The sequence below is a fragment of the Bubalus bubalis genome, chromosome 24 (assembly GCF_019923935.1).
Source record: "Bubalus bubalis isolate 160015118507 breed Murrah chromosome 24, NDDB_SH_1, whole genome shotgun sequence".
Taxonomy (NCBI): domain Eukaryota; kingdom Metazoa; phylum Chordata; class Mammalia; order Artiodactyla; family Bovidae; genus Bubalus; species Bubalus bubalis.
This window is the reverse complement of record NC_059180.1, coordinates 6331352-6358885: the sequence shown is the minus strand read 5'-3', so window position 1 is coordinate 6358885 and position 27534 is coordinate 6331352. Positions and strand designations below refer to the sequence as shown.

Below are 27534 nucleotides of genomic sequence, written 5' to 3'. Positions count from 1 at the left end.
TGAACATTCCCAAGCTCCTTCACATGCCCTTCACTGGAAGGACGTCCTTTACCCACGTCCTTCCCATCATTTACCAGAAGACAGAGCTGCTAAATTGGCCGCAGTAGCTTTCCTGTCCAAACAAAAATAAAACATCAATTCAAAAGCACCCATAAATGTCATTTAGGAAGATGGAGTCTTAAGTGGTCATTTTCATAGACTTCTCTCTTGGTGGGATAACCTTTGCCTCATCCCCAAACCTGCAGTGGGTCATCTCTTCCCTTCAGAACTACATTTACACACGCCTCTAGTCCATCTTCTCCATAGGCTCCGGGGTTTGTTCTCCCGGCTCCTGACCAAGCACCAAGAACTCACCAGGACAGAGTGCAAGGAACTTCCTAGAAGGATCATCCACCCATCCAGACCAGTTCCTGGGTCCTGAGGGCCCGTCTTCTTTCCCGCCGCCAGTGCCACAAAAGTAAAAGCCAGCAGGACTAAGAACCCAGCCTTGTAGATCAAACACACACAAACCACCTTCCTTCCCCTCTCCCCATCCCCATGTAGAGGACCAAACTATTCCTTAGTAAAATGGCTCACACTACCAACAGTTTCCCCTCTTTCTGGAGCCCTTGCTAATGCCAGGCTCCAAGCACTATGTAAATTAATTGTCTTTCCAAATCTGTCTGTCCTTTTTTCTATTAGTTTTTAGAGGCCCAGGGGTTCGTACCTCTCTGGGTAGACCTGGTGCCTAACAGAGATTCCGCACAAGCAGTGAATTCTCAATAACACTAGAGATGAGGTCTACTCCCACCTCCAAGACAAGCATTTCAAATCTGACCTCGGGGGAACTGTTTTTGAAGTAGGAGGTCATTTTGCATTCATTGTGGGCTCCATAGCTGTTGAGCAAAAAGAAGGGAGGGGAACTGCACCTGGACATCCTTTCTGCCCCCATCACCTTCCAGCTTCCCAAGCTGTGATGGAAGACACTGCAGAGAACCCGGAGAGGGAGGGGGGCAGAGGCGGCTGGTGGCCTCCCTGCAGAGCTCCCTGCCCCATCCACCAGGCGTGCACTCGGACAGATGCAGGGACTTTCCCCACACCCCCTACCTGCCCCCACACCCCCTCTTCTTTCGGTGGCAATGTCTAGGGGCTGTTTCTGCCACTGAGGGAAGCCCCACTGGCAAGCAGTGAGAGAATATGGAGCAGAAACAACAAATAAGCTGGAAGATGTGGCAGCCAAAACAAACCAAATGCAGAAGGGCTGCTGCTACCACCTCTGCTGGGCCTGGGCCAGGAGCACAGAGACCAGAGCACAGACGTGCAAGGACACACACAGTTCCCTCCAGGCTCCCCCGTTACTGGGGCCTCCTGGGCAAGGGAGCCTTGCAGTCAAGGCTGATAGGGAAATTGGGATGGGGGGGAATTGGGGGCATCCGATAGAATCATCTCCCTCAAATCTCCCCAATGCTTCCTACTTTGTAGCTGCCGAGTGACCCTCCAGTCCTACAACACACCCTGTCTGTTAGTGAATCCCCTTTGTACACACTGATGCCTTTGCCTGATGTGGCCTCTCTCCTCTTCTGCCTGGCAAACTCCTCTTCATACTTCAAAACCCAGGTCAAAGGTGAAACCATCTCAGACCTCAGCAGGAAGTTAGCCATTTCCTTCTCTGCACTTCTCTATTGTGGCTGTTCTTACCTCTTACATCACATATCTTATTCACTGCACGAAAACTGGTATATCCACCTTCCCAACTAAATGGTGAACTCCTTGAAGGCAGGGGTCATTTTATACCCACCTTTGTATCCCCAGGGCCCAGCCCAGGTCTGTGGCTCACAGAAGGCACTTGGGCTGTTTAGTCATTAGAACGAAGCCCCAGTCCTTCTGTGAAGAGTTTGCTTTCCTGTGCGACTGGCAGTCACTTCCACAGCATGAGTCCCTCCTCAGCAGGAACCCTCAAGCCAGAGGTAGAGGTTTTGCCAAATGAGAAGGCTGATTTTCAGAACCCCAAACCAAACTGCCTTCAAGCAAACTATAACCAAATTCAGTTATTAACCTTTAAATCAAAGTCTTTCAAGCTCTTGTGACCTCCCCCAACAGTAAAATCGAAGTCATAACTAGCACACGTCTATATACGTATCTATAAAAGTGCCAACAAAATATTACCATGGAAGTTACTTTTTACTTGATTTTTAAAAAGGTTTTGACCTAGTAAATCAAGACCCACACATGGGTCATCAACTGCTCTGATAAACATTGCTTTAGATGACTCGTTTGGTAAATAGGAAAAATCAGATCCTCCTACAAATATCCAAGCACATAAGTGCTTATGACCTGTGTGCCCAGTCAGTCAGAGGGAAGGCTTTTCTTTCCCACTTAGAACAGCCCAGCCACAGGGTGTGAAGGGCTCTGAACCACAGCTGTTTAGAACACTTTGGATCCCCCAGGACCAGGGATCAAATGAAGCCGTGTCAATCCCTCCCACAACCTAATACAAAGGAGGCCCCATCTTTGTGTTTCTCTCTCCTTAAGCCCTCATCCTTCCTGTGCCCAGGAACTACCAACAGAGAAGCTGATAGTTTCCTCACACACAACTAGACCCCAGCTGCTTGCCAGCAGGCAGGAATATCTACTTGATTCTCTCTGCCTTCTTCTGCAAGGATGAAATATTTTAAAACAAACACTGGGGCTGTCAGGCTTCTGCACTGCACTAACGTTTGTCTTATGTTGCAGTGTCTGTAGGACAATTTATGTTCTTTCTATGAAAGCAGGAAACACCAGGGTTCCCCTCCTATATCTAAATCTTTGTCAAGTTTCTTCCTACTCTCCTCTCCAGAATTTACACAGGGGAGAGGCAGTGCAGCGGGGTGGGTGGCCAGGCAGCAACGTAACTTGAAACTTTTTATTGTACAGGACAATGGCTACAGACCACAAAGATCCAGGAAGACCCACTGCTTGGGCCCAACAAAAGACGGTATTTGCCCTCTCAATTCAGAGTCCTCCGGGCTGCCAGGGGATGGGCTTTTTCCTACATGGCTCTGATTGAAAGATCCATGACAGTACTCAGGACAAGAAGAGCCACATATGAGCCCCAGCTGTATGGGGATGGGTGGATAAGGTGGGCCAGCTTCATCTCAGTTACTTGGGCGTGACCCTGAAGACACGGATGTGGATGGCAGAGTTGTTGCGGATCCGGGTCAGCGGCTCTCGTGAGTCACTCTCCGGTTCCAGCTCATCGACAAGCTCCACGGTGGAGGTATTGGCAGCCACTTGCAAGGACCCGAAGCTGCCCGCCTGCAGTTGTAGGGCAATGTTGATGGCCCGGTTGATGGCCAGGCCCAAGCCGTGAATGTAGATCTCACTGCATGCATTCTGACCCCGCGCCCCTCCGTCCAACAGCTTCTGGCAGCGAGCCAACTGCGCCTTAAAGTCAGTCTTCATGTTGACATAGATGTCATTGGGCCTCCGGGGCAGGCGGTGGGGAAGCCGCTTCCGCAGGGTGTACTCCACCGGGTCCAGCTCCGCCTCGACGGTCCCGCGGGACTCTCGGTTTTCGGCCATGCTGTGTGCCCTGGCACGGGAAAGGGACGAGATCAACCAAGGGTGAGGAGCGACCCACGCTTCCTTCCCCACCCGGTTTCCAGCCCAAAGGGTGCACCCGGGCGGGGGCGCACTCGACGCCCCTCTTCCCTCCCACTCTCAGTCCCTGCCCACTCAACTCCAGCTCTCGCAGCTCCCCCACCCTGCAGCTCCCCCACCCTCAGTTCGCGGACATTCATTACAACGCTCCCCACCTCGGGTCCCTCCACCGCCCCCTTTCCCCAGCTCTCCAGCGCCTACTCTCTCCAGTCCCCGTGCTCTCCACGCGCACGCGGCCCGCTCCCCTGCCAGGCCAGTCGAGCGTTGCGCCGACTGGCCGGAGGAGGTGGCGCTGCCCGCGACCACCGGGACCCCAGCAGGGAAGAGGGGCCCGCCACACAGACACCGTAACGCTCAAGCCCAGTAGGCGCGGGGCGTCGGAAAAGGGTGCCCAGTGCGCACGCGCCGCCCGTCCCCCCTGCCGCGGCCAGGCCTGGGGGATTCACGAATCGCCTGCCCGGCCTCCGTTCTCCCCGCCCCTTTCCTCAGAGCTGGCAAAACCGCGCGATGTGTTTGAATAACGCGAGGCTTCCGGGGCTGACGGGATCTACCACGTGTACGCCTCCTAGGCGGGGCGCGGAGGCGGGAGGCGTGTACCAAGTCCGAGTCCGGGGAGGATCTGGGTAGGGCAAGGTTTGGCTTTTTGCGGCCAGTCCAAGTCCCCGGTTCGCGGCGGGGGGGGGGGGGGGGGGGTGTGCCCAAGGGGAGAATAGAGGAGAGGAGACTATTGTGGGGACTTGGAGAATTTGGGAGTCAGGGCCTTCCAAAGATGGTAGGGAGGGCGCTGAGTTCCATAGAACGTGATCGGGAAGGTGTCTGCGTCCGTCGCAGTTCCTCGGGTCAGGAGGCGTGGCAGAGTTGGCAGAACCGACTTCCCGCCCACGGTTCGCGTCGCCCAAAGACCAAGAGCGGGTAAACGAGTACCGAAGCCCGGTCCTTGTGGGAGGACAGCGCTCTGACACCCCTCTGCAGTTCACGGGGAGCCGTCCTCCCATTCCTCTGGCAGGGCTGACTCTAAGGCCAATCGAGGGCTATGAGCCATTGTGGTTGAATCGCTATGAACTGCAGCTCGCTAGGCTTCCGTGTCCTTCACTATCTCCGAGGGCTTGCTCAAACTTATGTCCATTGAGTCGGTGATGCCATCCAATCATCTCATCCTCTGTTGGCCCCTTCTCCTGAGCCGTAGGCCTCCCCCTCCCAAGCCTTCACAACTTCCTTGTGGCCCCCCTGACCCACCCACTCGCACCCCTCAACTGCCTTCCAGCTCTTCGGTCACTGCGACCACTCGGGAGCTGGGACGTAACGCCCTCTGGCGGGAAGGGCAGCGCAGCACTTGGGGGGATTGGTGGCTCTCCAAGACCACTGGGAAGGGGCTCTCTGCCCACATTGGTTTAGCTTTTGGAGAATTCCATTCGCAAATGAGTCAGACCTGCATTGGAGACCTCAACTACTCTCCTCTGAAGTTTCCTCATCACTCAAATAGGGATGACAATTCCTATCTTGCTACCGAGTTTCAAAACCCAATATAACCGTATAAACTGTAAACCTACACATGTGAATTGGCATTTTTATGTCCCCCCAGACCGCTCTCTTATTGCCTAGGGTGGAGTTTGACCCCAAATGACTAAAGGTTGGAAAGAGGCCAGGCTCTTGCGAACTTAACCTGCCGGCACCATTTAAAGCCTGCACTTCTCCTTTTAAGCTTCAGATTCTTAGGTTTGGTGGCGTTTATTTGGGGGTGAAGAGGAAAGGCTGACTACAATGTCTCAGTAGTGACATCTGAACTGAATTTTATATCTATATCTATATCTATATCTATATATATATTTGGTTGCCTGGGTCTTAGTTGGGGCACATGGCTCTTTAGTTGCAGTATATGAGATCTAGTTACCTGCCTGCGGATGGAACCCAGGCTCCGTGCATTGGGAGTGTGGAGTCTTAGCCACTAGACATTCAGGGAAGTCCCTGAACTGAATTTTGATGGGCAAACAGGAGTTCAGGGAACCAAGGAGTTTTCTGGAATCACTGAACACTGTTTTTAAAAGAATGGCCGCATAATCTGTTTTCACCTTAAGGAACTAGAAAAAGTAAAGCCAATGGGAAAAGATGGGAGGAAATAAAAAGAGCAAATGTCAATGAAACTGAACACAGAAGTAAACTCAAACTACAAGCTGGTTCTTTGCAAAGATCAATAAAATTAGTAAGCTTCTAGCAAGACTGACACAAAAGAAAGAACAAGAGAAGAACACTCAAATTACGATTCCCAGAAATGAAAGCGGGAATAGCTTTAAAAACTCCTCTCGTTATAATATACTTAGAGAATAATACTAACAACTCTACATAGATAAATTCCACAACGGAGATAAAATGGAGGCATCCCTGGTGGCTCAGACAGTAAATAACCTGCCTACAATGCAGGAGGCCTGGGTTCAATCCCTGGGTTGGGAAGATCCCCTGGAGAGGGCATGACAACCCACTCCAGTATTCTTGCCTGGAGAATCCCCATGGACAGAGGAGCCTGGCAGGGTACAGTCCATGGGGTCGCAGAGTCGGACATGACTGAGTGACCAAGCACATAGTGGCAATAAGCAATCAGAAGCCAAAATTTAAAATCATTTACAATCATTCCAGAGAGGGGGGAAGAGGGTGGAGGAAAGGAAGGAGAGGGAAAATATTTACGTATAAGTCTAACAAAAACATGTACAAAATGTGTATGCTAAAAAATACAAAATGCTAAAGAAATCAAAGAAGATCTAAATTAATGGAGAGATAGACCGTGTCCATCTATTGGAAGACCAAAATATGTCAGTTCTCCCAAAGTTTCATGCAATTCCTATGAAACCCCAGCCAAAAGTTTTATAGATGTAGATAAGTTTATTGTAAAATTTATATGGAAAGGCAAGGGAAGTTAAAGCAACTTTGAAAAATGAGAAGTTGGAATCACACTACCCGATTTTAAGACTTATTGTCTAAACACAGTATCAAGACAGTGTGGTATCTGCCAAGGGGCAGGCATAAAAGTCAATAAAATGGAGTAGAAAACCCAGAAACAGGTTCACACAAGTACAGCCAGCTGATTTTTGACAAAGATGCAAAAGCAGCTGTATGGGGAAAGAATGAGTCTTATCAGCAAGTAGTGCGAATTCAATAAATAGGCAAGGAATTGAAATTGAACCTCAGCCCAATGCAAAGAAATTAACATAAAATGCATGGTAGATCTAAACATAAAATGTAAAATTATAAAACAAGAAATATAGGGAAAAAAAAGTCTTCATGACATATAGTCAGGTAAAGAGTTCTTAGATACAACTTCAAGGGCACAATCCATTAAAGAAAAGAATTAATAAATTGTACTTCATCAGAATTAAAAATCTTTTCCTCTGTGAAAGGCCACCCAGCCACAGTCTGGGAGGAAAATACCCGCAAGTCACATATCCAACAATGGATTTGTCTCCAGATTAGAGAACTCTCTAAACTCAAGCATTTGAAAACAATTAGAAAATGGGCTTGAACAGAGGGTTCTTTAGCAAACAGATATAAGGATGACAAATAAGCACAAAAGATGTTCAACATCATTAGCCATGATGGAAATGCAATTAAAACCATGATGAGATGCCACTCCCCAGCTATTGTTTGTTCTGTTGTTTAGTCGCTAAGTCCTTTAGACTCTTTTGTGGCCCTATGGACTGTACCCTGCCAGGCTCCTCTGTCTATGGGATTTCCCAGGCAAAGATACTGGAGTGGGTTGCCATTTTCTTCTCCAGGGAATCTTCCTGCCCCTGGGATCAAACCCAAGTCTCCTGCATTGGCAGGCAGATTCTTTACCACTGAGCCACCAGGGAAGCCCTTACCCCCCTATTAAAATGTCTAAAATAAGAAATTTTGGACTTTCCTTATAATATCAATAAACTCAGATATGCAGATGACACCACCCTTATGGCAGAAAGCGAAGAGGAACTAAAGAGCCTCTTGATGAAAGTGAAAGAGCAGAGTGAAAAAGCTGGCTTAAAACTCAGCATTCAAAAAACGAAGATCAAAAAAAAAAAACCAAAAACCGAAGATCATGACATCCAGTCCCATCATTTCATGGCAAACAGATGGGAAACAATGGAAACAGTGACAGACTTTATTTTCTTGGGCTCCAAAATCACTGCAGATGGTGACTGCAGCCATGAAATTAAAAGACGCTTGCTCCTTGGAAGAAAAGCTATGACCAACCTAGACAGCATATTAAAAAGCAGAGACATTACTTTGCCAGCAAAGGTCTGCCTAGTCGAAGCTATGGTTTTTCCAGTGGTCATGTATGGATGTTGAGAATTGGACCATAAAGAAAGCTGAGCGCAGAAGAATTGATGCTTTTGAACTGTGGTGTTGGAGAAGACTCTTGAGAATCCTTTGGACTGCAAGGATATCAAACCAGTCCATCCTAAAGGAAATCAGTCCTGAATATTCATTGGAAGGACTGATGCTGAGGCTGAAGCTCCAATATTTTGGCCACCTGATGCAAAGAACTGACTCATTGGAAAAGACCCTGATGCTGGGCAAGATTGAAGGCAGGAGAAGGGGACGACAGAGGATGAGATGGTTGAATGGCATCGCCGATTCAATGGACATGAGTTTGAGCAAGCTCTGGGAGTTGGTGATGGACAGGGAAGCCTGGCGTGCTGCAGTCCATGGGGTCACAAAGAGTCGGACATGACTGAGCGACTGAACTGACTGTAGTCTAGTGGTTAAGAATCTGCCTGCCCATGCAGGGGACACAGGTTCAGTCTCTGGTCCGGGAAGATCCCGTGTGCCACAAGACAACTAAGCCCATGCACCACAACTACTGAAGCCCATTGGCTCTAGAGCCCATGTGCTGCAACTCCTGAAGCCAGCATGTCCGAGAGCCTGTGGTCTGCAACGAGAAGCCCCCACAATGAGAAGCCACAGCACCACAACTAGAGAGGAGCCCCCACTCTGCAACTAGAGAAAGCCCGTACTCAGCAAAGAGGACCCAGTGCAACCCCAAATAAAAATAATTAAAAAAAATTTTTGACAATAGTGAGTGTTTATGAGAATGCAAAGAAATTGGATCTCTCATACACTGTGGAAATCTTCAATGGTCCAGTCACTCTGGAAAATAGTTTGGCAATTCCTTCTAACACTAAACTCACACTCACCACATGACCCAGCAAGAGCACTCACGGAAATTTACAAACTCGTACATGAATGTCCACAGCAGTTTTATTTGTAATAGCCCCAGATCTGAAACAACCCATGTGTTTTTAAATGGGTGACTGGTTCAAGTGTGATACATCCATATGATGGAATACTACTCGGCAATAAAGTTGGATCAAGGAGATTTGTTAGGCTGCTGGAAGACTAGAAACATCCTTGAACAATACTGGGCTGAGCAGTTCATGGTTTACTGTGAAAGGCCAACAAGATGAGCGAGACAGTGTGACCACTGCTCAGCAGGGAGCATGTAGAGGCTTCGGTGGACCCTCAAGGAGGCACAGCCAACATAACCTTGGGGGATGCAAGGTTTTCCAAAGGAAGCAACGTCTAAGGCGAGGCAGGAATATCTAGTAGTGGGGCACAGATCCTGTGCAGTTCCTGGAAGGTCTGAGCTCTAGGAGATGGGGAAGTCGAAGGAACCAGCAGAGGACTCAGAAAGAGAAGCTGGTGAAGTAGGAGGAAAACCAAAGGAGTATGGTGATATGGAAACCAGGTGAAGAAAGCATTTCCTGGAGGAGGTAGTGACCAGATTTATCAATGTGGTGATTTTGCATTGGTGACTTGACAAGCATTTACACTTGATCAACCAAAGAACTTTGCTTAGGGCAGCAAGTAATTTTGAATACAATAAATTAATTGTAAGGCCCATTTTGTCTGATAATTAACAATAAGCACTGTTAATGAGCTATCATTCCATTACTCAGGCTGCCTGTCTTTTCATGATATCTAAAATGTTTTCGAAACTCTGACATACGGACAAATATAAAGGCTTGCAACTTAGGTGGGTGAAGCCAGGTATTGTAACACACTGATTTGACACTAAGATGGTCCTTACATTTTTGCATTTCATGGAAGGCAAACACTGCAGGGGAATCTGCCATTAGGAAAAAAGGCAGAGAGGTTGGCTGTTCAGTCTTACTTGAGACCTCCCTGCCATCTTAATTAATCATCTAACCACATCTCTGTTTAGTTCAAAGCTTCCAAATTTAAAAAACACAAACCAAGATATTTCACAGCACAGTACCTGAATAAACAAAAATCTTAGGTCCAAGTGATTTCTTCATTCAAAAAATTTTCTTTAATTTTGTATAGAAAATTCACAGTTCCGATTTATGTCTTTTCGCAAAGAGGCTGCGTATACAATTCAACTTCCACAGTGTCACCAGCAGCAGAAGCATTCCCACTCTACAGCTGGGGCATAATTACTTGGCCAGGATCACAAGCTGGTACACAGGGAACCACTCCCAATTTTCCACCCTGGAGTCTGGCGTGCTCTCCCTAGCAAAGTACTCCTCCTCAATCAAAAGCATTTTCATGGGGACTTTCCTAGTGGTCTAGTGGTTAAGACTCTGCACTGCCAATGCAGGGCGCACAGGTTCGATCCCTGGGCAGGGAACTAAGATCCCACTTGCTGTGGGGTGAGGCCAAAAGATTAAAAAAATAAAATCATGCCAGCAGTCAAAGCCCTGAACTTTAAGTTCCTCTTTGCTTCTCAACCAACAGGCAATCCAGGCCCTCTTCTCCCATCATCCTGGACTGTCACTATTCTAAAGCCAATGCCCACTTTTCTCAAATCTACCCAAATCCTGCCCTTCCTGCTCGACACAAGTCACCACTTTCCCTGACTGCCTCCACTTCACAGGAATCCCTGTAATATTTCTCTACCATAACTGACAATCTCATGTTTGCTCATTAATAATTAAAACATGCTAAAACCTTACTCAGAGGGTAAGACACAATCTGGAAAAGTGAAGACACAACACAGCAACAACAAAAGTTTTGGACTAAGAAAAAACAGCTGCCATAATTGAGAACCTTTTTCTATGAGAACTTGACCTGAGATTGGATTCTGCTGATACATTTTCATACAGTATTAACAATTTGAATATCCTGGGCTCAGAAGGCCTTGCTGCTGCTAAGTCGCTTCAGTCATGTCCGACTCTGTGCGACCCCAGACGGCAGCCCACCAGGCTCCCCTGTCCCTGGGATTCTCCAGGCAAGAACACAGAAGTGGGTTGCCATTTCCTTCTACAATGCATGAAAGTGAAAAGTGAAAGTGAAGTCACTCAGTTGTGTCCGACTCTTCGCAACCCCACGAACTGCAGCCTACCAGGCTCTGGGATTTTCCAGGCAAGAGTACTGGAGTGGGTTGCCATTGCCTTCTCCAGTCAGAAGGCCCTACTAGCTAACATTTGTGAAGTGCTTGCCCTACACCAAGCATTGTGTTCCAGCGCTCTACCATACAATCCAGAGACTCACAGATTAGCAAAGTGCCCAAGGCCACAGTCTGGAATGGATGCAAGCCCTCACCTTTTATTAAAAAATATAGTTATTTATTATTTGGCTGCACCGGATTTGGGTTGCAGCCTGCTGAACCTTTAGTTGTCGCACGTGGGATCTAGTTCCCTGGCCAGGGAGTGAACCAAGGACCCCTGCATTGGGAGCAGGGAGTCGTAGCCACTGGACCACCAGTGAAGTCCCAACAAGCCCTCGCTTTAAACAGTTGGATTTTCCAGCCTCTGAGCAAGCAGCTTCACTGACTACACTGAGACAGGAATCCTGATTGCAAGAAAGTCAAGGGAACTGAAATAAGCGATCATGAAAACTCCAAGTGCATAAAAGCCTGGGGTGTACTCCGTGCAAGAACAAAGGGCCTTCCTGGTAGCTCCCGAGGTCCGCGATCCGTTTTGGCACAAGACAGAGGGCTCAAGTTCCAAGTTTGAATTTACCTTTCCCGGTCCTGAGGATTACATTGTTTTTGGTAACGGCTGTTTTAGAAAGCTGGTAAGTAAGAGTATACATTCTGGAGTAACTTCCAAAGAAAACGGTGAAAACACACACAAAACTTTTTCATCCTAAAAAAAGTTCAGGAATCGGAAAAGTCATTCTTGAAAACCTCCTTTTTAAACAAAGACGGTGTCAATCTACTTCTTGTATTTGCATAGTAGTTTCTCTCTTGCCAAAGCCTCTCACACGCACCTATTTTAATTCTTTCAGCACTCTGGAAAGATAGTGGAATGGGGGCAGGGGATAGGGCAGAGAAGAGCCTCAATACCTTACTATATAATAGAATCTGAGGCCCGATAGCGTTAAAGCGTTAAATCCTTTGCCCCCGAGGTCTAGGAGGCCACTCAGTGGAGGAGTCAGATACAAACTCCAGATCTCACCAGCCAGCGCTGCCGCGGACAGTTTCTAAATCATTCGGCATCTCGTTTACTTCATACTCCCCGGGATAGCTGATGAACACACCTCCGGGTTGCATGTGGTCTCCCTCAACCCAGGCGGGCTTCCCGGAGGAAGCCGACCGTCCGAAGAGTGGCGATGCCGCCAGCGGCGGCCTTCGTCGAGATGGTCGCGCGTCACGTGCCGGGGGCTGCCGGGGAGCACCCCCCCGGGACACTCTCACCCCCCCCAACCCTGGTCCGCGGCAGGCCGAGTCACGTGAGGAACCGGGCTCCCGGGTCACGTGCCGGGGTCGGGGGGGTCCGGGGGCGGCGGGCGTCCGGGCCGTGCCCGCCGGGCAGGCGGGGAGCGCGCCAGGTCGTGCGGGTCGGAGCGGGCCGGAGCCGCAGAGGGGGGCTGTGGCGGCGGCGGCGGCTGCGGCGGCGGCGGCGGCGGCGGCGGGGGCGGCCCCGCGTCCGCGTCACGTGGTGCGAGGCGGGCAGCCATCTTGCTACAAACACAAACAGAGAGGAGCGGCCGCCGCGGGAGCGCCAGCGCCCCCACCCCCGCCGCCGCCGCCCCCCGGCCCGCCGCGCGTCGCCAACGCCCTGGGACCGGAGCCTCCGCCGCCCGCCCGCCGCGGTAAGCGCCCGGCGGCCCCGCGGACCCCCAGCCCGCGGCCGGGCCTGGGCCAGGCCCGCCCCCGACGCCGAGGCGGCCGCGCCGAGCCTGCGATAGCCAGAGCGGGAGCGCGGGCCGCCGGCACGGACCCTCCCCCGTCTCCTCCCGAGGCCGCCGCCCCCGCCGTCGGGTGCGCCCGCCTCCCGAGCCTCCCCGCCGGTCCCTCCCCCACCCCCGCGCGGCCTGGGCCCCCGCGCCGCCCCGAGGAAGGCTGGCTCCCTCCCGGGGGCGGCCGCCGGCGCCCCCGCACCTGGCGCCCCCTCCCTGAAGGGCACGCCGTCCTCCCGGGCCGGCCCGCCTGCTTCCCACCCCCGCGCTCCTAACGGTCGCCCTTCGGCCCCTCGGAACCCCGGTCTGGCTTCCCACCTCCCTCCGCCTGCATCCTCCGCCCGGGGGCCCGGGACCCTAATGCCCGGCGCTCCCCGGAGGTTTCTCCCAATGTGCCTCCGGGTTCTCGGCCTGAGCTGGGCCCGGCGGGTCTTAAAGTGCAAGCGATCCGTGACTTTGGCTAACGTCGAAGCCTCTTCTGTTAACCACAGTACCTCGAGTGGGTCTGCGCCTACATTTCAGCGAGCGACATTAGTGCTTGGTCATTGGGGTCTCTTTCCTCCCGCTTGCCCAGCCGAGTGAAACACCTTAGTCTGTCCTGTGGCCGGGCTGGGCCCTTCCCAGCCCATCTCTCCTGATGCAGCAGCTCCCCAGTCACGGCCCCACACACTTTGACTGTTTTTTATTTTTTCAAGTTAACTTTAAAGAGACCCTCACCTCGCAGGTCGTACGCAGTCACTACTAGAATTCCCAGTAAGAGTCCAGGTCTGGTCCATCACAGCGCTGGGCCTGGCCCGGGGAAATAGATGCTCAGCCAGTAATTGTTAGCCCAGCTCTTTCCTCCATTCACCCCAGTCTCACTCCCCTCTTGCTTCTCATCTCTGCTTTTCCAGTAATCAGCCTTCACAGTCTCTCTGCTGCTCCTGGGAGCTGACACTCGGTTGCAGTTTAGCCCCCGCCTCCTGGCTTTGCACCTGGAACACCTTGGGTACTAACAGGCTGGTCCCCTTAGCTTCTGACGGTGTGGGAGTTTGCTCTCTGGTCCTTCATCTGTACCGTTTTCTATGCTGTCCCAAGCCACCCACCCTCACGCCAGCCTCAGTCTTAGTTCCTAGATGGCAGGTCCATCGTGTCATCAGGCAGGGTTGAAACAGATCTGGGCTTTGAGTTGCTGCCATGGCAGGGACCAGGGACCTCGAGGGTCCCATATGGTGGTGATACTCAAGTGAGTTCTGTTCTTTGACTCCTGGCCTGGGTTTCTCAGCCAGTGGATGTGTCAGTATTGTGTGTGATTTGATGGATGAAGGACCCCGGTTTGTGCTGGTTTCTACATCTGTGATTGGAGTTTGGGATAGGAAAAAAAAAAAAAAGGCCCCACTTTCAAGCAGAGGAAGTGAGAAGAGGTGGCTCTGGGAATGATTTTTTAAATGCTAATGACAAAAATGGTTTAAAACTCACAAAGTATGCTTGTGAGTTTGGGGTGGTTCCCGCCGAGTGTGTTCTCCTTCTCCAGGCTTGGGTAGCGTGTCAAAGACATCGGGGTCTCCTGTCAGGGCAGCTACAGCATCCCTTCCTTGTTTTCCCTGGCTGGAGCCCAAGCCTCAGCAAGTGGGCAGAAGGGATCAAATGAGGTAAAGTGTGAAAGTGCTTTGAAAGCTGTTAACTACTAGACTCCTCAGGGCATTGTCCTGACGGCTCAGAGGGCAGAGCTGGGTTAACATACCTGCCGGGAGGAACACAGGCTTGCACCTCTTTTTAAGCCTCCGAGTTCCCTTCCTACCATGCGTGGAGAATCTTTCTTTCCACCCTGAGTAAGGGCGGAGTCACCTCCAACAAGCTTGGGGCTGGGCGCTTGCTCAAATGTTGGGGAATTTGGGATTCTACTTCTGTTAATGGTGGTGCCTTCCTGTGCCAAGGCGCATTGCTCTGGATTGGGGCTAATTTTAGGGGTGATGGAATGAGGAAATAATGTTCTTAACTTAGTGTGTACTGGGACCGCCTAGTCTCTGGATCTTTTCCTTCTCCTGTGATTTTGGAACGCGGGAGAACAGGCTCCCCTCCTGTTCCTCAAGCCTGTTGTGCACACCAGGATCAGTGTTCTCGCCCCTGGATTCCAGTAGGGGGCAGCCTTTTAATGGCAATAATTCAGATGCCCCAGGGAGGAAGGGTATAGTGAGGGTTGAGGAGAAGGGGGAGGAGGGGTTGTGGATTGATGAGGCGCACAGATGCTGAGAGGTGGGGGCTAAGCAGGACACCCTTAGATCAGATAGCCAGGGAGGGAGGCTGTCTCTAGTCCCCTGCCTGCTGCCTCCTGCTCTTTCCTTCACTGGAAAGGGATCCAAATGCAGGGCTTTGAAAGTTTGTGATAGACTTAGGACAATTTTGTTTAATGTGTTCTTTTCTGGAGGATTTCCCTCCTGGCGAGATTTCAGATTTCTCTCATGGGACAGTGTAATTAGGGGATGATTCCCTCACTCCTCAGAGAGGGGAATGAACTGGAGTAAATTTGATTTCCTTGTCTTCCATTCTTCCCCCTAAACAGACAGTGGGTGTGGTTATCCTCTGCCCGAGGTGTACAGAAGGGGTTCTTTGCTACTATTGTTAATCTGTGTGAGTGTGTGTATGTGAGTCGCTCAGTCGTGTCTGACTCTCTGCGAACCCATGGACTGTAGCCCGCCAGGCTCCTCTCTCCATGGGATTCTCCAGGCAAGAATACTGGAGTGGGTTGCCATTCCTTTCTCCAGGGGACCTTCCTGACCCAGGGATCGAACCTGGGTCTCCTGCATTGCCGGCAGATTCTTTACCGCCTGAGCCATCAGGGAAGCCCCTGGGTATTGATAATCTGGGTCCAGATGATTCTTTGTTGTGGGGGGAGTCCGGTGCATCGTAGGATTTTTAGTAGTGTTGCTGACCTCTGCTCGTGAGAGGCTGGTCGCATTTCCCAGTCATGCCTACCAGAAATGTCCCCCAAGATGTGCCCTGGGGAGCAGCATTGCCCCCAGTTGAGAAGCAGTGGCAAAGGTGTGCGCCTGTTTGGCACTAGAAGCCACGGGGCGCTTGTGTGCTGCTTGCGGTCAGAAGAGGGGCCCCGGAGCCACCTGCTCTCGAGACCCAGACCTCCCCTGGCTGGGCCCACCCAGACACTCTACTTTTCTCACCCGCCACTCCTCTGCTTCCTCTCATCTCTGCAGTTTCCCTGCTTCTCAGCCCGGAGCCAGCCGCTTTTCCTCAGTTCGCTCCTTCAAACCACGACAGAAAGGTGACGGCCCGAAGAGGAAGGCACCTGGCGGCCAGCCGCCTTCGCCACTCCCTGGACGGGTGGGAGGGTGAGTCGTCCCTTTTCTGTCTCCTGCCCCACCGCGGGCTCTTCGGCCTGTCCATCTGGGAGATGGGGCTCTTCTGGGGTGGCTTGGAAGAGGCTCAGAACAGCCTCTCCTGAGTTTGTTAGGAAGTGGGGTGTTTTTCTTGGAGTGGAGAAGACTTAGGTATGGGAGAGCTATCCCCAAATGTCTTCTTTTTCCCTTAGCTCTTTTTTAAGTGGTGGTCAGATATAACATACAGCATTTTAACCATTTTTAAGGATACAGTTCTGCAGCATTACATACATTCATGTTGTTGTGCAGCCATCCACCTCATCCCTGCAACTTTTTCCTCTGCCCCATTTCAGCTGAAACTGTCCCTACTAAAAAACAACTCCCACTCCTTGCCTCCCAGCCCTGGCACCACTGTTCTTCTCTGTCCCTCTGAATTTGACTCACCTTGGCATCTCAGGTGAGAGGAATTATCCAGTATCTGTTCATTTGTGACTGGCATGTTTCACTTAGCTAATGTTTTCAAGATTCATCCATTGGGTGAATTCCATAAGGCTTGTAGAATCCACAGATTTAACCGGCCTCCACCGTTCTGGGAGGCTGAGTCGAACTGAGTGATGGGAAGAACTTTGCAACAGGCTTGTCTTCTGACAGCCGTGTTCGCCAGGGCGTGCTCCATCTCTGGAAAGGGCCAGCTGAGGCTGATGCAGAGGAGATGCCCGAGCTGGGGGAGGTCAGCCCTGCTCTGGGCGGTGTCCAGCGCTGCATCTCAACCCAGGCTGCTGGGATTCTGGGGTGGGTCCTGTGTCTCGGGTGGACTTTGCTTCTTCTGGCCTGCAGCTGTGGTCGAGAGCCGCTTCCCATGGCCCCTCTGGTGGAAACCCTTCTTCCCCCTTCCCAGAGCGGTGGAGTCTCGGAGTTGGTGGGAACTGCGGAGGCGCTCCGGTCCAGCCCCCGCCCCAGCCAGTGAGGGAGGCCCTTGCACACGGCTCCCTGAGACCTTGCCTGCCTGCCCCGTGTTCAGAAGCACCAGGGATGAGCCACCTCCTGACAGCCTCTTCTGCTGTTCCTTAGAGGGACGGGCCACTGCCGCCTCCCCCACACTTCTGTCAGCCCAGTGACTCTGACCTTATTTCCGCTTTATGGTGAGGGAGCCTTCTTCCTAGCTTACAGTAGCACCGTTCCCTTCTTGGCTCTTTGCACTTATCAGGCTTTCTGATCCCAGGGAAAGGACCTCGGTGTTGATCCTTGTTTGGTGAGTGAGTCCTGGGCACGCTGGCCAGACTTGCCTGCCTGCAGCCTTTGGTGTGCCCCCCACCTCTGGCTTGGGAATAGCCCCCCTGCTCCCCTTGTACCAGGTTTCTCCCCAAGCTGAGTCTCAGGATTCGGAGCCAAGCACCCAGACTTGAGTCTTCAGGGGAGAGGTAATTTTGCTCCCACATAAATTTTTTTCTTTTTTTTTTAATATCTATTTATTTATTTATTTGGCTGCACCAGGTCTTAGTTAGCAGCATGTGGGATCTATTTCCCTGACTATGGATCGAACCCCAGGCTCCTTGCATTGGGAGTGCAGTGTCTTAGCCTCTGGACCACCAAGGAAGTAACCCTCAGATAAATTTCTAATTCTCTTAACCAGCCTTTTCTCTCTCTAGAACATTTTTGATTCCAGTGGGTTTTTTGCTGGTTTGTGTGTGTTTTATCATGTGTGAGCTTCCCGGGTGGCTCAGATGGTTAAAAAAAAAAAAAAAAAAGTCCACCTGCAATGCAGGAGACCCAGTTTGTATCCCTAGGTCAGGGAGATCCCCTGGAGAAGGGAATGGCAACCCACTCTGGTATTTTTGCCTGGAATCCTGGACAGAATCCCATGGACAGAGGAGCCTGGCGGTCTACAGTCCATGGGGTCGCAAAGAGTCGGCCACGACTGAGCAGATGACATGAACATCACATGTACCCCAGCCCCCTTTACTGAATGCTGCGGCCCTTGGCATCCTCTGCCGCACCTCCAGCTCCTCCTTCAGGCTCTGCTGAGTCAACTCACTGCCTGGGAGGCCTGCTGAGCAGAGGGCAGAGATGAGGAGGAGCCAGGGCTGTGGCCCCCTGTGCTCCCTAACCAGCAGCTTCCAGGCACTTGTGGGCCTTCCTATTATGTGAGACGGAGGAGGGCTGGAGGCAGGGAGGTCTGTCTGACTGTTCATTTAACCCACTTTATTCTTTTTGCACCTCGTTAAGGATCTTACCCAGATGTGAAGGTCCCTCCTTGGGCACTGCTCTGCTCAGACCAACATCTGGTTGCCCGGGGATCCTGGTTCACTCCAGCACAGGCTCTTGCCTGGAGAGGGCCCGGCCCCTGCCTTACCCACTTCCCCGGGGAAGGCTGCCAGGTGAGTCTGGGCCAGAGGGAGGGCATCCCCCTGCGGAAGCTGGCAGGGGCTCTAGCTGCCTGTCTCCTCCCCTCCCCCAGGCCTTCCTCCAGCGTGACTCTTTGGGTAACTCATGGTGTGAGTGGCACGTGGCTGGCTTAGGTGAGTCTTTAGTGAGACTGTTACTGTGTCCACCTAGGTGGCAGCCTAGTACTCACCCTCTCGGGCTCTGGGTGTGCCATCCCCAATTCCTAGTATCCCCCGTGCCTCCACAGGTGTTTGGAGAGTGAACGCCAGGTACCGCCTCCCCTGCTCCTCCCCACCGACCTCTGGGACACGCCCAGCTCCACAATGGCAGCGGAGACCCTCAACTTTGGGCCTGAGTGGTGAGTCAGGTGTGCTTAGAGGGGCATGGAGAAGCCCGGGAAGAACAGGGCTGCTCAGATTCCCATCTCTTCCCTTTGCGTGTCCCTCCTCCAGGCTGAGGGCTCTTTCCAGTGGTGGCAGTGTGGCCTCCCCACCCCCGTCCCCCGCCATGCCCAAGTACAAGCTGGCGGACTATCGCTACGGGCGCGAGGAGATGCTGGCCCTCTACGTCAAGGAGAGCAAGGTAGGCGCAGGCGGGGGTGCGGGGCCTCGGCTGGCGGAGAGGGCCCAGGAGCACGCCTACCTCCCGCCCAATCCACAGGTCCCTGACGAGCTGCAGGACAAGGAGTTTGCTGCCTTGCTGCAGGAGGAGCCACTGCAGCCCCTCGCGCTGGAGCCGCTGACTGAGGAGGAGCAGGTGGGGCCCGGCCCAGGCAGCCGCCAGCGGGGGTGGCGGGGCTGGGGTTGGAGAGGTGGGGGTGGAGGCTGTGTGGTTCTGGACGGGGGTTGCTCGGGCGCCTGGGTCCTCACTCCCACCCCTGGCTCCCTCCTCAGAGAAACTTCTCCCTGTCAGTGAACAGCGTGGCCGTGCTGAGGCTGATGGGGAAAGGGGCTGGGCCCCCCCTAGGTGGCGCCTCCCGTGGCAGGGGCAGCACACGGAGCCGAGGTAGAGGGGGTGATGGCGTGCTCCGGGGCAGGCGGTCTTGAGGACTTGGGGAGGTGATCCGGCAGGTTTTCCCACGTGCCCCTCACTCCTCCAGGCCGTGGCCGTGGTGACAGTTGCTTTTACCAAAGAAGCATTGAAGAAGGTGATGGGGCCTTTGGCCGAAACCCCCGGGAGATCCAGCGTAGCCAGAGTTGGGATGACAGGTGCAGGCTGGGACGGGGTGGCAGAGAGGGCCCCAGGGAGGGAGGCTTGGGTCTTTGTCATCAGAGGACTCCGGGAGACCTGCCAGATTAGCCCTGGTCAGAGAGCTCTGTCCATCCCCTCTGACCCCTGTGGCCCTGCCCTGTCCTTCGGAGTCTCTGGGCTTGCCCTTGGGCTCCCTTCCAAGCCCTGTCTCCCTCCCGCCCCCCACTTCTCTTAGGGCAGAATGGACAAGGTGAGCTGAGATCCTGTAGGTAGGGAGGGACTGGTCTTCTGACCCACACCTTTCCCTCCCACAGAGGCGAGAGGCGGTTTGAGAAATCGGCCAGGAGAGATGGAGGTACGGAGAGGGGCAGGGGTGGTGGCTGGGCCCTGCAGGTTATTGAGAGGGGGCGGGGGGCTGCTTCCTGGGGGAGGTGGTGGGGGCAGGAGAGCCCAAAGCTGGGCTCTTCTTTCCCCACAAGGTGTCTGATAAGAGTCTTACAGGAACCGTGGCCGCTGTCCACTGACTGTGTGTCCCCCTCCTGCTCTGCCCCCAAGCACGCTCCGGGTTTGATGAGGGAGGGGCTGGCCCGAGGAAGGAGCATGCCCGCTCAGATAGCGAAAACTGGCGTTCTCTCCGAGAGGAGCAAGAGGAAGAAGAGGAAGGCAGCTGGAGACTCGGGGCAGGACCCCGGCGAGACGGTGACCGCTGGCGCTCCACCAGCCCTGGTGAGATGGGGGTCAGATGGGCGTTGAGGGGGCTGGGGGGTCCTGGTGGGCAGCAGAAGGGTGGAGACTCTGGCTTGACTGGGTACTGACTCTTCTTCCCCCAATTTTCCTGCCCAGATGGTGGCCCCCGCTCTGCTGGCTGGCGGGAACATGGGGACCGGCGTCGCAAGTTTGAATTTGATTTGCGAGGGGATCGAGGAGGGTGTGGTGAAGAGGAGGGGCGGGGTGGGGGGGGGAGCTCTCACCTCCGGAGGTGCCGGGGGCCTGACGGCTTCGATGATGACAAGGATGGGCTCCCGGAGTGGTGCCTGGACGATGAGGACGAAGAAATGGGCACCTTCGATGCCTCCGGGGCCTTCTTGCCTCTCAAGGTATCTGCAAGGAGACGAGGGGGAGATTTTGTTAGAGGTTGGTGGGCACCTGCCTGCCTCAAAGCGGGGGTCCTTTCACGGCACTCTATTCTCTGCCACTCATCTCCCCGTCGTATCCCCCCGCCCCATGCAGAAGGGCCCCAAGGAGCCTATTCCTGAGGAGCAGGAGCTCGACTTCCAGGGCCTGGAGGAAGAGGAGGAAGAACCTTCCGAAGGGCTGGACGAGGAGGGGCCCGAGGCGGGTAAGCCTGTGGGGTGGACGCCTGCGGCCTTCAGCTGAGTCTGCGTAGAAAGGCTTGTGCAGATGGGGTGTGTGGAGGAGCCTGGAAACAGCAGGCCTCTGTCCAAAAGGCCAAGTGTCGGATGAAAATCAAAGCTGAATCAAAACGACCTTTGGAAATCCCTCGAGGAATCTGTCGAACACGGTGCTGAGTCAGTGGTGGTGCGTCCGCAGCCCTGGACGGTGTTGCGGATGCACGGCCTCACTGTAGGAGCAGAAAGGGAAGTGTGCAGAGCAGGCTCTGTGGTGTCAGTTCACCAAACCTTAGTCGTGTTGACCAGAGTTGTGTGGGTGGACTCAATACCCAGAGGCTCTTCTGGCCACAATAATACAATCTCTGCTTAATCACTTTTCAGGCCTTCCGGCTTGGTTTTGAGTTCTGGTAATTACCCTTGGTTTTCAGGTGGGAAGGAACTGACCCCACTGCCTCCTCAGGAGGAGAAGTCCAGCTCTCCGTCCCCACTGCCCACCTTGGGCCCACTCTGGGGAGCTAACGGGGAAGGCGATGACCCAGTGGAGAAAGACCTGCCTGCAGCTGAAGGTAGCCCGAGGGCAGAACCACCCTCTCCCTGGAGCCTGGAGCTTGTGGGGAAAGGGCTCCCCATCCCTGTGGGAAGGAGGCTGCAGGGGAGTTGGTCAGGAGGTGGCAGGAGTGCAGAGTTAGCACCCACCTTCCTGGAGTAAGAGTGGTGGATGGGCTCTGTCTTGCCCCCTTCTCTGACTGCCCTGTCCCACCTTCCCTTCTTGGCTCCTTCTAGGAGATGACATGAGGGGAATGCAGCTAAGTCCTGGGGCGGGCTCACCGCCTGGCCCACCAGACCTGGAAGATGATGAAGGCTTGAAGCACCTGCAGCAGGTGTGGGGCGGGGGGTGGGGGTGGGCTGTGAAGACTGTAGGAACCCTCCCCTGCAGGAGAGAGAGCCTTGGTTCTGTCTGTCCTCAATCAGGTTCCCACCTTCTCCCCATCTTGCCCTCCATGTTCAGACCTCATCTTCTGACCCCCCCCTCAGCCCCAGCCCCCTCTGTGTTGATGGAAGTGGCCAGTTGAACCTTCCCTCTTCCCTTGGGCTCCCAGGAGGCAGAGAAGCTCGTGGCCTCCCTGCAGGACAGCTCCCTGGAGGAGGAGCAGTTCACGGCCGCCATCCAGGCCCAGGGCCTGCGCCACTCTGCAGCCGCCACTGCCCTCCCCCTCAGCCACGGTGCGGCCCGGAAGTGGTTCTACAAGGACCCGCAGGGCGAGATCCAAGGTGAGCAGGGTGGGGGGTGCAGGTGGGGCTCGGGGACAGCACCATCCTCGTCGAGGTCTTCTCTGGCACACCTCTGTGACCGCAGCTGCCCTTCCCTTGGCCCAGGCCCCTTCACGACCCAGGAGATGGCAGAGTGGTTCCAGGCGGGCTACTTCTCCATGGCCCTGCTGGTTAAGCGGGGCTGTGACGAGGGCTTCCAGCCGCTGGGTGAGGTGATCAAGATGTGGGGTCGCGTACCCTTCGCCCCTGGGCCCTCACCTCCCCCGCTGCTGGTGAGTGTACCCCCTTTGGCGTGGAACAGGGAAGGGAGGCAGGAGCCTGGCAGAGGGCAGCGGTGGGTGCAGAGCCAGACAGGGGCAAAGCCACGGGAACGCTGTGGCCTCACTCAGGGAAACATGGACCAGGAGCGGCTGAAGAAGCAACAGGAGCTGGCAGCAGCCGCCTTGTACCAGCAGCTGCAGCACCAGCAGTTTCTTCAGCTGGTCGGCAGGTACGGGGGGCCTAGCAGGGCTGGTCAGCAGGACCCATGCTGACGCGGGGCTGGCCCGCCTCACACCTGTGCACTCCTCAGCAGCCGCCAGCTCCCGCAGTGCGTGCTCCGGGAAAAGGCAGCTCTGGGAGACCTGCCGCCGCCGCAGCAGCAGCAGCTCACTGCGTTCCTGCAGCAGCTCCAAGCTCTCAAACCCCCCAGGTGTGTGGGCCACCGTCCTCGCTGTGTGCCCGTGGCCAAGCGTGTGTGGTGTGTCTGTACGTGACAGCCCTCGGGTGGTGTGGGGAGAGGGGCAGACGGGAGGTGGCTTCAGGGCGCTGAGCCTCAGTGCTTTCTCCTCAGGGGCGGGGACCAGAACTTGCTCCCGACGATGAACCGGTCCTTGTCGGTGCCAGACTCGGGTCCCCTCTGGGACATACATACCTCAGCCTCACCACAGTCAGGTGTGTGGCCCGCAGCTGCCCGCCTGGCCTGTCCCAGGTCTGGGAGTCCCCTCCACCCCCGACGGCCCCCGGTGGGTAGGGGAGCTGGGGGCCGGAGCTCCCCTCTGCAGCTGCCTTTGCCCCCACAGGCGGTGAGGCCAGTCTTTGGGATATACCAATTAACTCTTCGACTCAGGGTCCAATTCTAGAACAACTCCAGCTGCAACACAAGGTGAGTGGACCCCTGGGGCTGGAGTCCTTGGGTGTCAGGGGCCAGGCCACACCCGGGACGGTCTGGCGTCGGATCTCGACCCTCCAGTTCCAGGAGCGCAGAGAAGTGGAGCTCAGGGTGAAGCGGGAGGAGGAGGAGCGGAAGCGCCGGGAGGAGAAGCGCCGCCAGCAGCAGCAGCAGCAGGAGGAGCAGAAGCGGCGGCAGGAGGAAGAGGAGCTGTTCCGGCGCAAGCAGGTGGGGCCCGGCCCACCGCTGGCTTGGGGTGGGCACGGGGGCAGCCCTCACAGCGGCTTCTCTCTCCAGGCGCGGCAGCAGGAGCTGCTGCTGAAGCTGCTGCAGCAGCAGCAGGCGGTGGCCGCCGTCCCCGCGCCTCCTGCACCCAGTTCCCCGCCTCCGCTATGGGCTGGCCTGGCCAAGCAGGGCCTGTCCATGAAGACGCTGCTGGAGCTGCAGCTGGAGGGCGAGCGGCACCTGCATAAGCAGCCCCCGCCTCGGGAGCCATCGCGGGCCCAGGCCCCCAACCACCGCGTGGTGAGCAGGCTGGCGGGCACCTTCTGCTCAGCTCCCAGGGTGAACCGGGGTGGGGAGGGGGTGGGGCGCGCTGGTCCCTGTCGGACTCCGGAGGTGCTCTCTGCCGTGAGGCCCTCACCTCACCCTGCCTTTGCCACTTGAACGCACCTCCCCGCTCAGCACCCCTGAGCATGTGCCCTCCTATATGGGTCACCCTTGACTTCCTGCCATCTGCAGCAGCTTGGGGGCCTGGGCTCTGCCCCCCTGAACCAGTGGGTATCTGAGGCCGGGCCGCTGTGGGGCGGGCCCGACAAGAGTGGGGGCAGCAGCAGCTTGGGACTCTGGGAAGACACCCTCAAGAGCAGTGGGAGCCTGGCCCGGAGCCTGGGCCTGAAGAACAGCCGCAGCAGCCCATCTCTCAGGTGGGTGCCAGGCCACTGGGGGGGTCGGGAGCAGGCCTCCTGAGGGGACACCTCTTGACTCACCGCATCCTGCGCAGTGACTCGTACAGCCACTTGTCCGGTCGGCCTGTGCGCAAAAAGACGGAGGAGGAAGAGAAGCTGCTGAAGCTGCTGCAGGGCATCCCCCGGCCCCAGGATGGCTTCACCCAGTGGTGTGAGCAGATGCTGCACACGCTGAGCACCACGGGCAGCCTGGACGGTATAGGCGGCGTACCTACCCCAGGAGGCCGGGCCAGGGGTTCCAGATGCCGTCCCGTGGGTCCTGACCCCCATCCTGCCCCGCAGTACCCATGGCTGTAGCGATCCTCAAGGAGGTAGAATCCCCCTATGACGTCCACGACTATATCCGTTCCTGCCTGGGGGACACGCTGGAAGCCAAAGAATTTGCCAAACAATTCCTGGAGCGGAGGGCCAAGCAGAAGGCCAGCCAGCAGCGGCAGCAGCAGCAGGTGGGTTTCACAGAGTCCTGGCTGGAGGGGGTGAGGGCGCCCAGAGTCCCCTGACCCCTCTCTTTCCTCTCTGTTGCCTTGCAGGAGGCTTGGCTGAGCAGCGGCTCCCTGCAGACAGCCTTTCAGACCAACCACAGCACCAAGCTCGGCCCCGGGGAGGGCAGCAAGGCCAAGAGGCGGGCACTGATGCTGCACTCGGACCCCAGCATCTTGGGTGAGTGTGGAGCGGGGAGGCGGCTCCTTCCTCAGAACCGGGCAGGAGCGGGTGGGCGAGTTCAAACCCAGCTTCCCCTGGCTTCAGGGTACTCCCTGCACGGACCTTCTGGTGAGATCGAGAGCGTGGATGACTACTGACCAGCCCGTCCCACCAGCGCCCTGGGCTGTAGGCCAGGGGCAGCAGCAGCGGCTTGGACCCCTGGGTCCCCAGCCTACAGGCTCCCCACGGGGAGCATAGGAGGAAGCAGGGGCAGGGTCCCCAGCACTTGTTACAAACCACACGATGCACCTTAACTCACCCACCACGAGGCACTTTACAGATTGAGGGGGGAAGGGTTTCGTTTTTGTTTTTTTTTGGTTTTAATTTTAAACGACATTGAAGGAAACATAGGAGAGACAAAAAAAAAAAAAATGGTTAAAAAGTAGACTCTAACCACTCCCTTTCCCTTTGTTGGATAGTGGGAGTGATAATGGACGATCCACAGAGGTTTTTGTTTTTGGGTTTTTTGTTTTTTTTTGTTTTTTTTTTTAGAAAAAAAGAAAAACAACAACAAAAAAAAATGGTTAGGAGACTGAAAGTAAAAACACACTGTTATTTGGGGCAGTGGGGACATGGGCCCCACGGACCTGTCCTGCCTGGCCCCTGAGGCTGCACTTACCCTCCCCACCCCATGAGGTGGGCCACTGGGGTAACTGGAAGCTGGGGCGCCAGCAGTTTGCACAGCGAGGCCCCCTCAGCCCCGCCGGCCGGACCCGCTGTGAACGGCCCCCTTGTGCTGTGACTGTGGCAGAGGGGTCTGGGGCCGGGGGGCCTGGCCCGAGTAGCCCCTTGGCTTTGCTGCTTCGGGGAAAGTTGCACAAATGCGCGAGGCCGCCTCAGCGCCCCAGGCAGCCATCCTGCGCCGGCTGACGGAGTGAATGGGAGAGGGCCTGTGGTGCCAACCTCATCTGGCTGTCATCAGGCCAGCAGAACTTCCACTCTGGCCCTGGTGAGGGGCTTCCCCCGCGCTGCCATTCAGGGGGCCGGCTTGGGTATGAAGCTGAAAGGCCCAGCTCCCTGCCTTGCCACATGAATGTATTCTCTGGGCCACGAGCCCCTGCTGCGCCCCCTGCCTCAACCCTGAGCAAGGCTGGGGCAGAGCAGTTTCTCCAGGAGCTGGAGAGAGAGGCACCACTTAACCGACTGTTGTTTCTCCTGTGAAGGGGGCAGAGGAGGGGCCAAGGAGGCCACAGGAGTGGGCCGTTGGGGGCTTCAGGCTGCAGCGCGGGGCTGTTAGGAGGGAGCCCCCCATCTGCAGCCGCGTGTGTGGGATGTGGACCACCCAGCTCTGCCCTGACCCCTCTGTTGACCAAATGGGAGAGGAGCAAGTGGCCTCTCCCCTCCCTGCTCCCCTGATGTTTTTAAATGTTGGGTAAGGGTGGGGTGTCAAGAATGGGAGTGTCTGTCTCTCCTGGGTCGGGGTAGGCTGCCCTTCACCAACTTCTTATTCCCAATCACCTACCTAGGTTTGTCTCCATTTGTGGGTTTGTTGTATCTTTTGAGTTTCTCATCTAACTTCTCCCATGGACCTCATTGCTCAGAGCGCAGTATTAGGGCAAGATTCTGCCACTGCCTCCCCTCCATGAATGTATTTATCCTTCCTGTCCTGGGGAAATGGGGAGTGGCCCCTGTTTTCTTTCCCCATCTATCCCCAGAGAGACGACCTTTTTTTCTTTTTCTTTTTTTTTTTTTTTTTTTGCACCAAAGTGGCAACTGGGTCAGTGTTGGGGGATAAAGCTGGCCTCGGGGGTGGAGGGGCTCCCTCCACCTGCTTCTCCCTGGTTTCAACAGTGTTAGCATCCGTGAAAAGACAATATTGTATTCTCTCTAAAGCAATAAGGGGGTGATGGGCCAGGGGGAAACGTCTTGCTGCTGCTGGCCCCCCAGCTCCCCCTCTCCTCAAGCCAGTGTTTGGCGGCATTAGAGGTGTGGGGGGGAGTACTGTCGTGACTGAATGTAACTGCCCCCGCCCCTGCCGCAGCCAATGCAGGGGAGGGGGGGTGACACTCTTCCCCGTCTCTACCTTCCCCTCCCCCCCAGCTAAAGAGGCTTTGAATTTAGGGGGCCCTTGAGCCTGGAGAGGCCTTAACCCTGTGAGGAAGTGTAGGGGGAGCCCTCTCCCACCCCCATCCCCTTCTGAGAGTGGTCAATGTTTACAAGCCCCTGAGCCCCCCAGCCCAGGGACTCAGCCCCTTGCTGTCCTCCCCTAGCCCGTCTTCCTGGGCCCCAGCTGCTCTCCCGCCCTTCCTGGGGTTGGGGTGGGTGCAGGGGTCATCCTGTATCCCATCGTCTGCCTTGTACCCACAATCTCCCCCACCCCATGTGACCCTTCTCTTCTACCTGCCTCTGTAAATACTGCCCCCCCCCCCCAATAAAACTTGGTGTGTGTTCTCCCCAGCTGCCTCTTGAGTTTTTTTCTTGGGGGAAGGGGACGCTGGGAATGACAGACACAACTCAAAGAGCTGGGAACT

At 55.0% G+C, this 27534-nt stretch overlaps 3 protein-coding genes across 20 annotated transcripts; 2 read left to right on the top strand and 1 right to left on the bottom strand.

Annotated features, from left to right (window-relative positions):
- Nucleotides 1-2867: 2867 nt before the first annotated feature.
- Nucleotides 2868-12106, bottom strand: POP7 (POP7 homolog, ribonuclease P/MRP subunit). Of its 3 annotated transcripts, none has more exons than XM_025275452.2 (2): nucleotides 12088-12106; nucleotides 2868-3550 (listed from the first exon to the last, which is right to left on the bottom strand). In XM_025275452.2, exon 2 carries the CDS (start codon nucleotides 3538-3540, stop codon nucleotides 3118-3120), a length of 423 nt encoding a protein of 140 aa, XP_025131237.1. In that variant the 5' UTR covers nucleotides 3541-3550; nucleotides 12088-12106; the 3' UTR covers nucleotides 2868-3117. The 3 variants fall into 3 exon arrangements, with proteins under 3 accessions (XP_025131237.1, XP_006046525.1, XP_006046524.1); XM_006046463.3 differs by lacking the exon at nucleotides 12088-12106 and adding an exon at nucleotides 3774-4062; XM_006046462.3 differs by lacking the exon at nucleotides 12088-12106 and adding an exon at nucleotides 3820-4056.
- On the top strand, nucleotides 12099-18407 carry LOC112581854 (atherin). Of its 6 annotated transcripts, none has more exons than XM_025275444.2 (4): nucleotides 12099-12642; nucleotides 15921-16055; nucleotides 17399-17464; nucleotides 18270-18407. In XM_025275444.2, exons 1-3 carry the CDS (start codon nucleotides 12099-12101, stop codon nucleotides 17413-17415), a joined length of 696 nt encoding a protein of 231 aa, XP_025131229.1. In that variant the 3' UTR covers nucleotides 17416-17464; nucleotides 18270-18407. The 6 variants fall into 6 exon arrangements, 5 of the variants coding, with proteins under 5 accessions (XP_025131229.1, XP_044791587.1, XP_025131225.2 ...); XM_044935652.1 differs by lacking the exon at nucleotides 17399-17464 and adding an exon at nucleotides 16397-16500 and having other exon boundaries at nucleotides 18270-18361; XM_025275440.2 differs by lacking the exons at nucleotides 17399-17464; nucleotides 18270-18407 and adding exons at nucleotides 16444-16500; nucleotides 16942-17162.
- Nucleotides 18408-18496: 89 nt separating this feature from the next.
- GIGYF1 (GRB10 interacting GYF protein 1) lies at nucleotides 18497-27458 on the top strand. 11 transcript variants are annotated; one of them, XM_025275416.3, is made up of 25 exons: nucleotides 18497-18562; nucleotides 18676-18786; nucleotides 18881-19010; nucleotides 19089-19184; nucleotides 19322-19433; nucleotides 19528-19636; nucleotides 19934-19974; nucleotides 20175-20345; nucleotides 20463-20716; nucleotides 20850-20958; nucleotides 21400-21537; nucleotides 21755-21852; nucleotides 22072-22243; nucleotides 22349-22515; nucleotides 22633-22733; nucleotides 22818-22934; nucleotides 23076-23176; nucleotides 23305-23387; nucleotides 23475-23621; nucleotides 23691-23918; nucleotides 24135-24319; nucleotides 24397-24557; nucleotides 24644-24807; nucleotides 24892-25021; nucleotides 25109-27458. In XM_025275416.3, the coding sequence occupies exons 2-25, from the start codon at nucleotides 18752-18754 to the stop codon at nucleotides 25159-25161; spliced, it is 3102 nt and encodes a 1033-aa protein (XP_025131201.1). In that variant the 5' UTR covers nucleotides 18497-18562; nucleotides 18676-18751; the 3' UTR covers nucleotides 25162-27458. The 11 variants fall into 11 exon arrangements, with proteins under 11 accessions (XP_025131201.1, XP_044791583.1, XP_025131199.2 ...); XM_044935648.2 differs by having other exon boundaries at nucleotides 19528-19575; nucleotides 20463-20958; nucleotides 24138-24319; XM_025275414.3 differs by having other exon boundaries at nucleotides 19528-19575; nucleotides 20463-20958.
- The last annotated feature ends 76 nt before the right edge of the window (nucleotides 27459-27534 follow it).

Excerpts from the sequence above, each read along its gene's own strand:
- GIGYF1 (XM_025275408.3), top strand. The coding sequence starts at position 18,752 with ATGGCAGCGGAGACCCTCAACTTTGGGCCTGAGTG. Across the intron at positions 19,185-19,321 it reads CGCTGACTGAGGAGGAGCAG|AGAAACTTCTCCCTGTCAGT; the intron begins GTGGGGCCCGGC and ends CTCCCTCCTCAG. Across the intron at positions 21,853-22,071 it reads GCTTGAAGCACCTGCAGCAG|GAGGCAGAGAAGCTCGTGGC; the intron begins GTGTGGGGCGGG and ends TTGGGCTCCCAG.
- POP7 (XM_025275452.2), bottom strand. The coding sequence starts at position 3,540 with ATGGCCGAAAACCGAGAGTCCCGCGGGACCGTCGAGGCGGAGCTGGAC.
- LOC112581854 (XM_025275440.2), top strand. The coding sequence starts at position 12,099 with ATGTGGTCTCCCTCAACCCAGGCGGGCTTCCCGGAGGAAGCCGACCGT. Across the intron at positions 12,643-15,920 it reads TCCGCCGCCCGCCCGCCGCG|TTTCCCTGCTTCTCAGCCCG; the intron begins GTAAGCGCCCGG and ends TCATCTCTGCAG. Across the intron at positions 16,056-16,443 it reads CTCCCTGGACGGGTGGGAGG|CCCTGGCACCACTGTTCTTC; the intron begins GTGAGTCGTCCC and ends CTTGCCTCCCAG.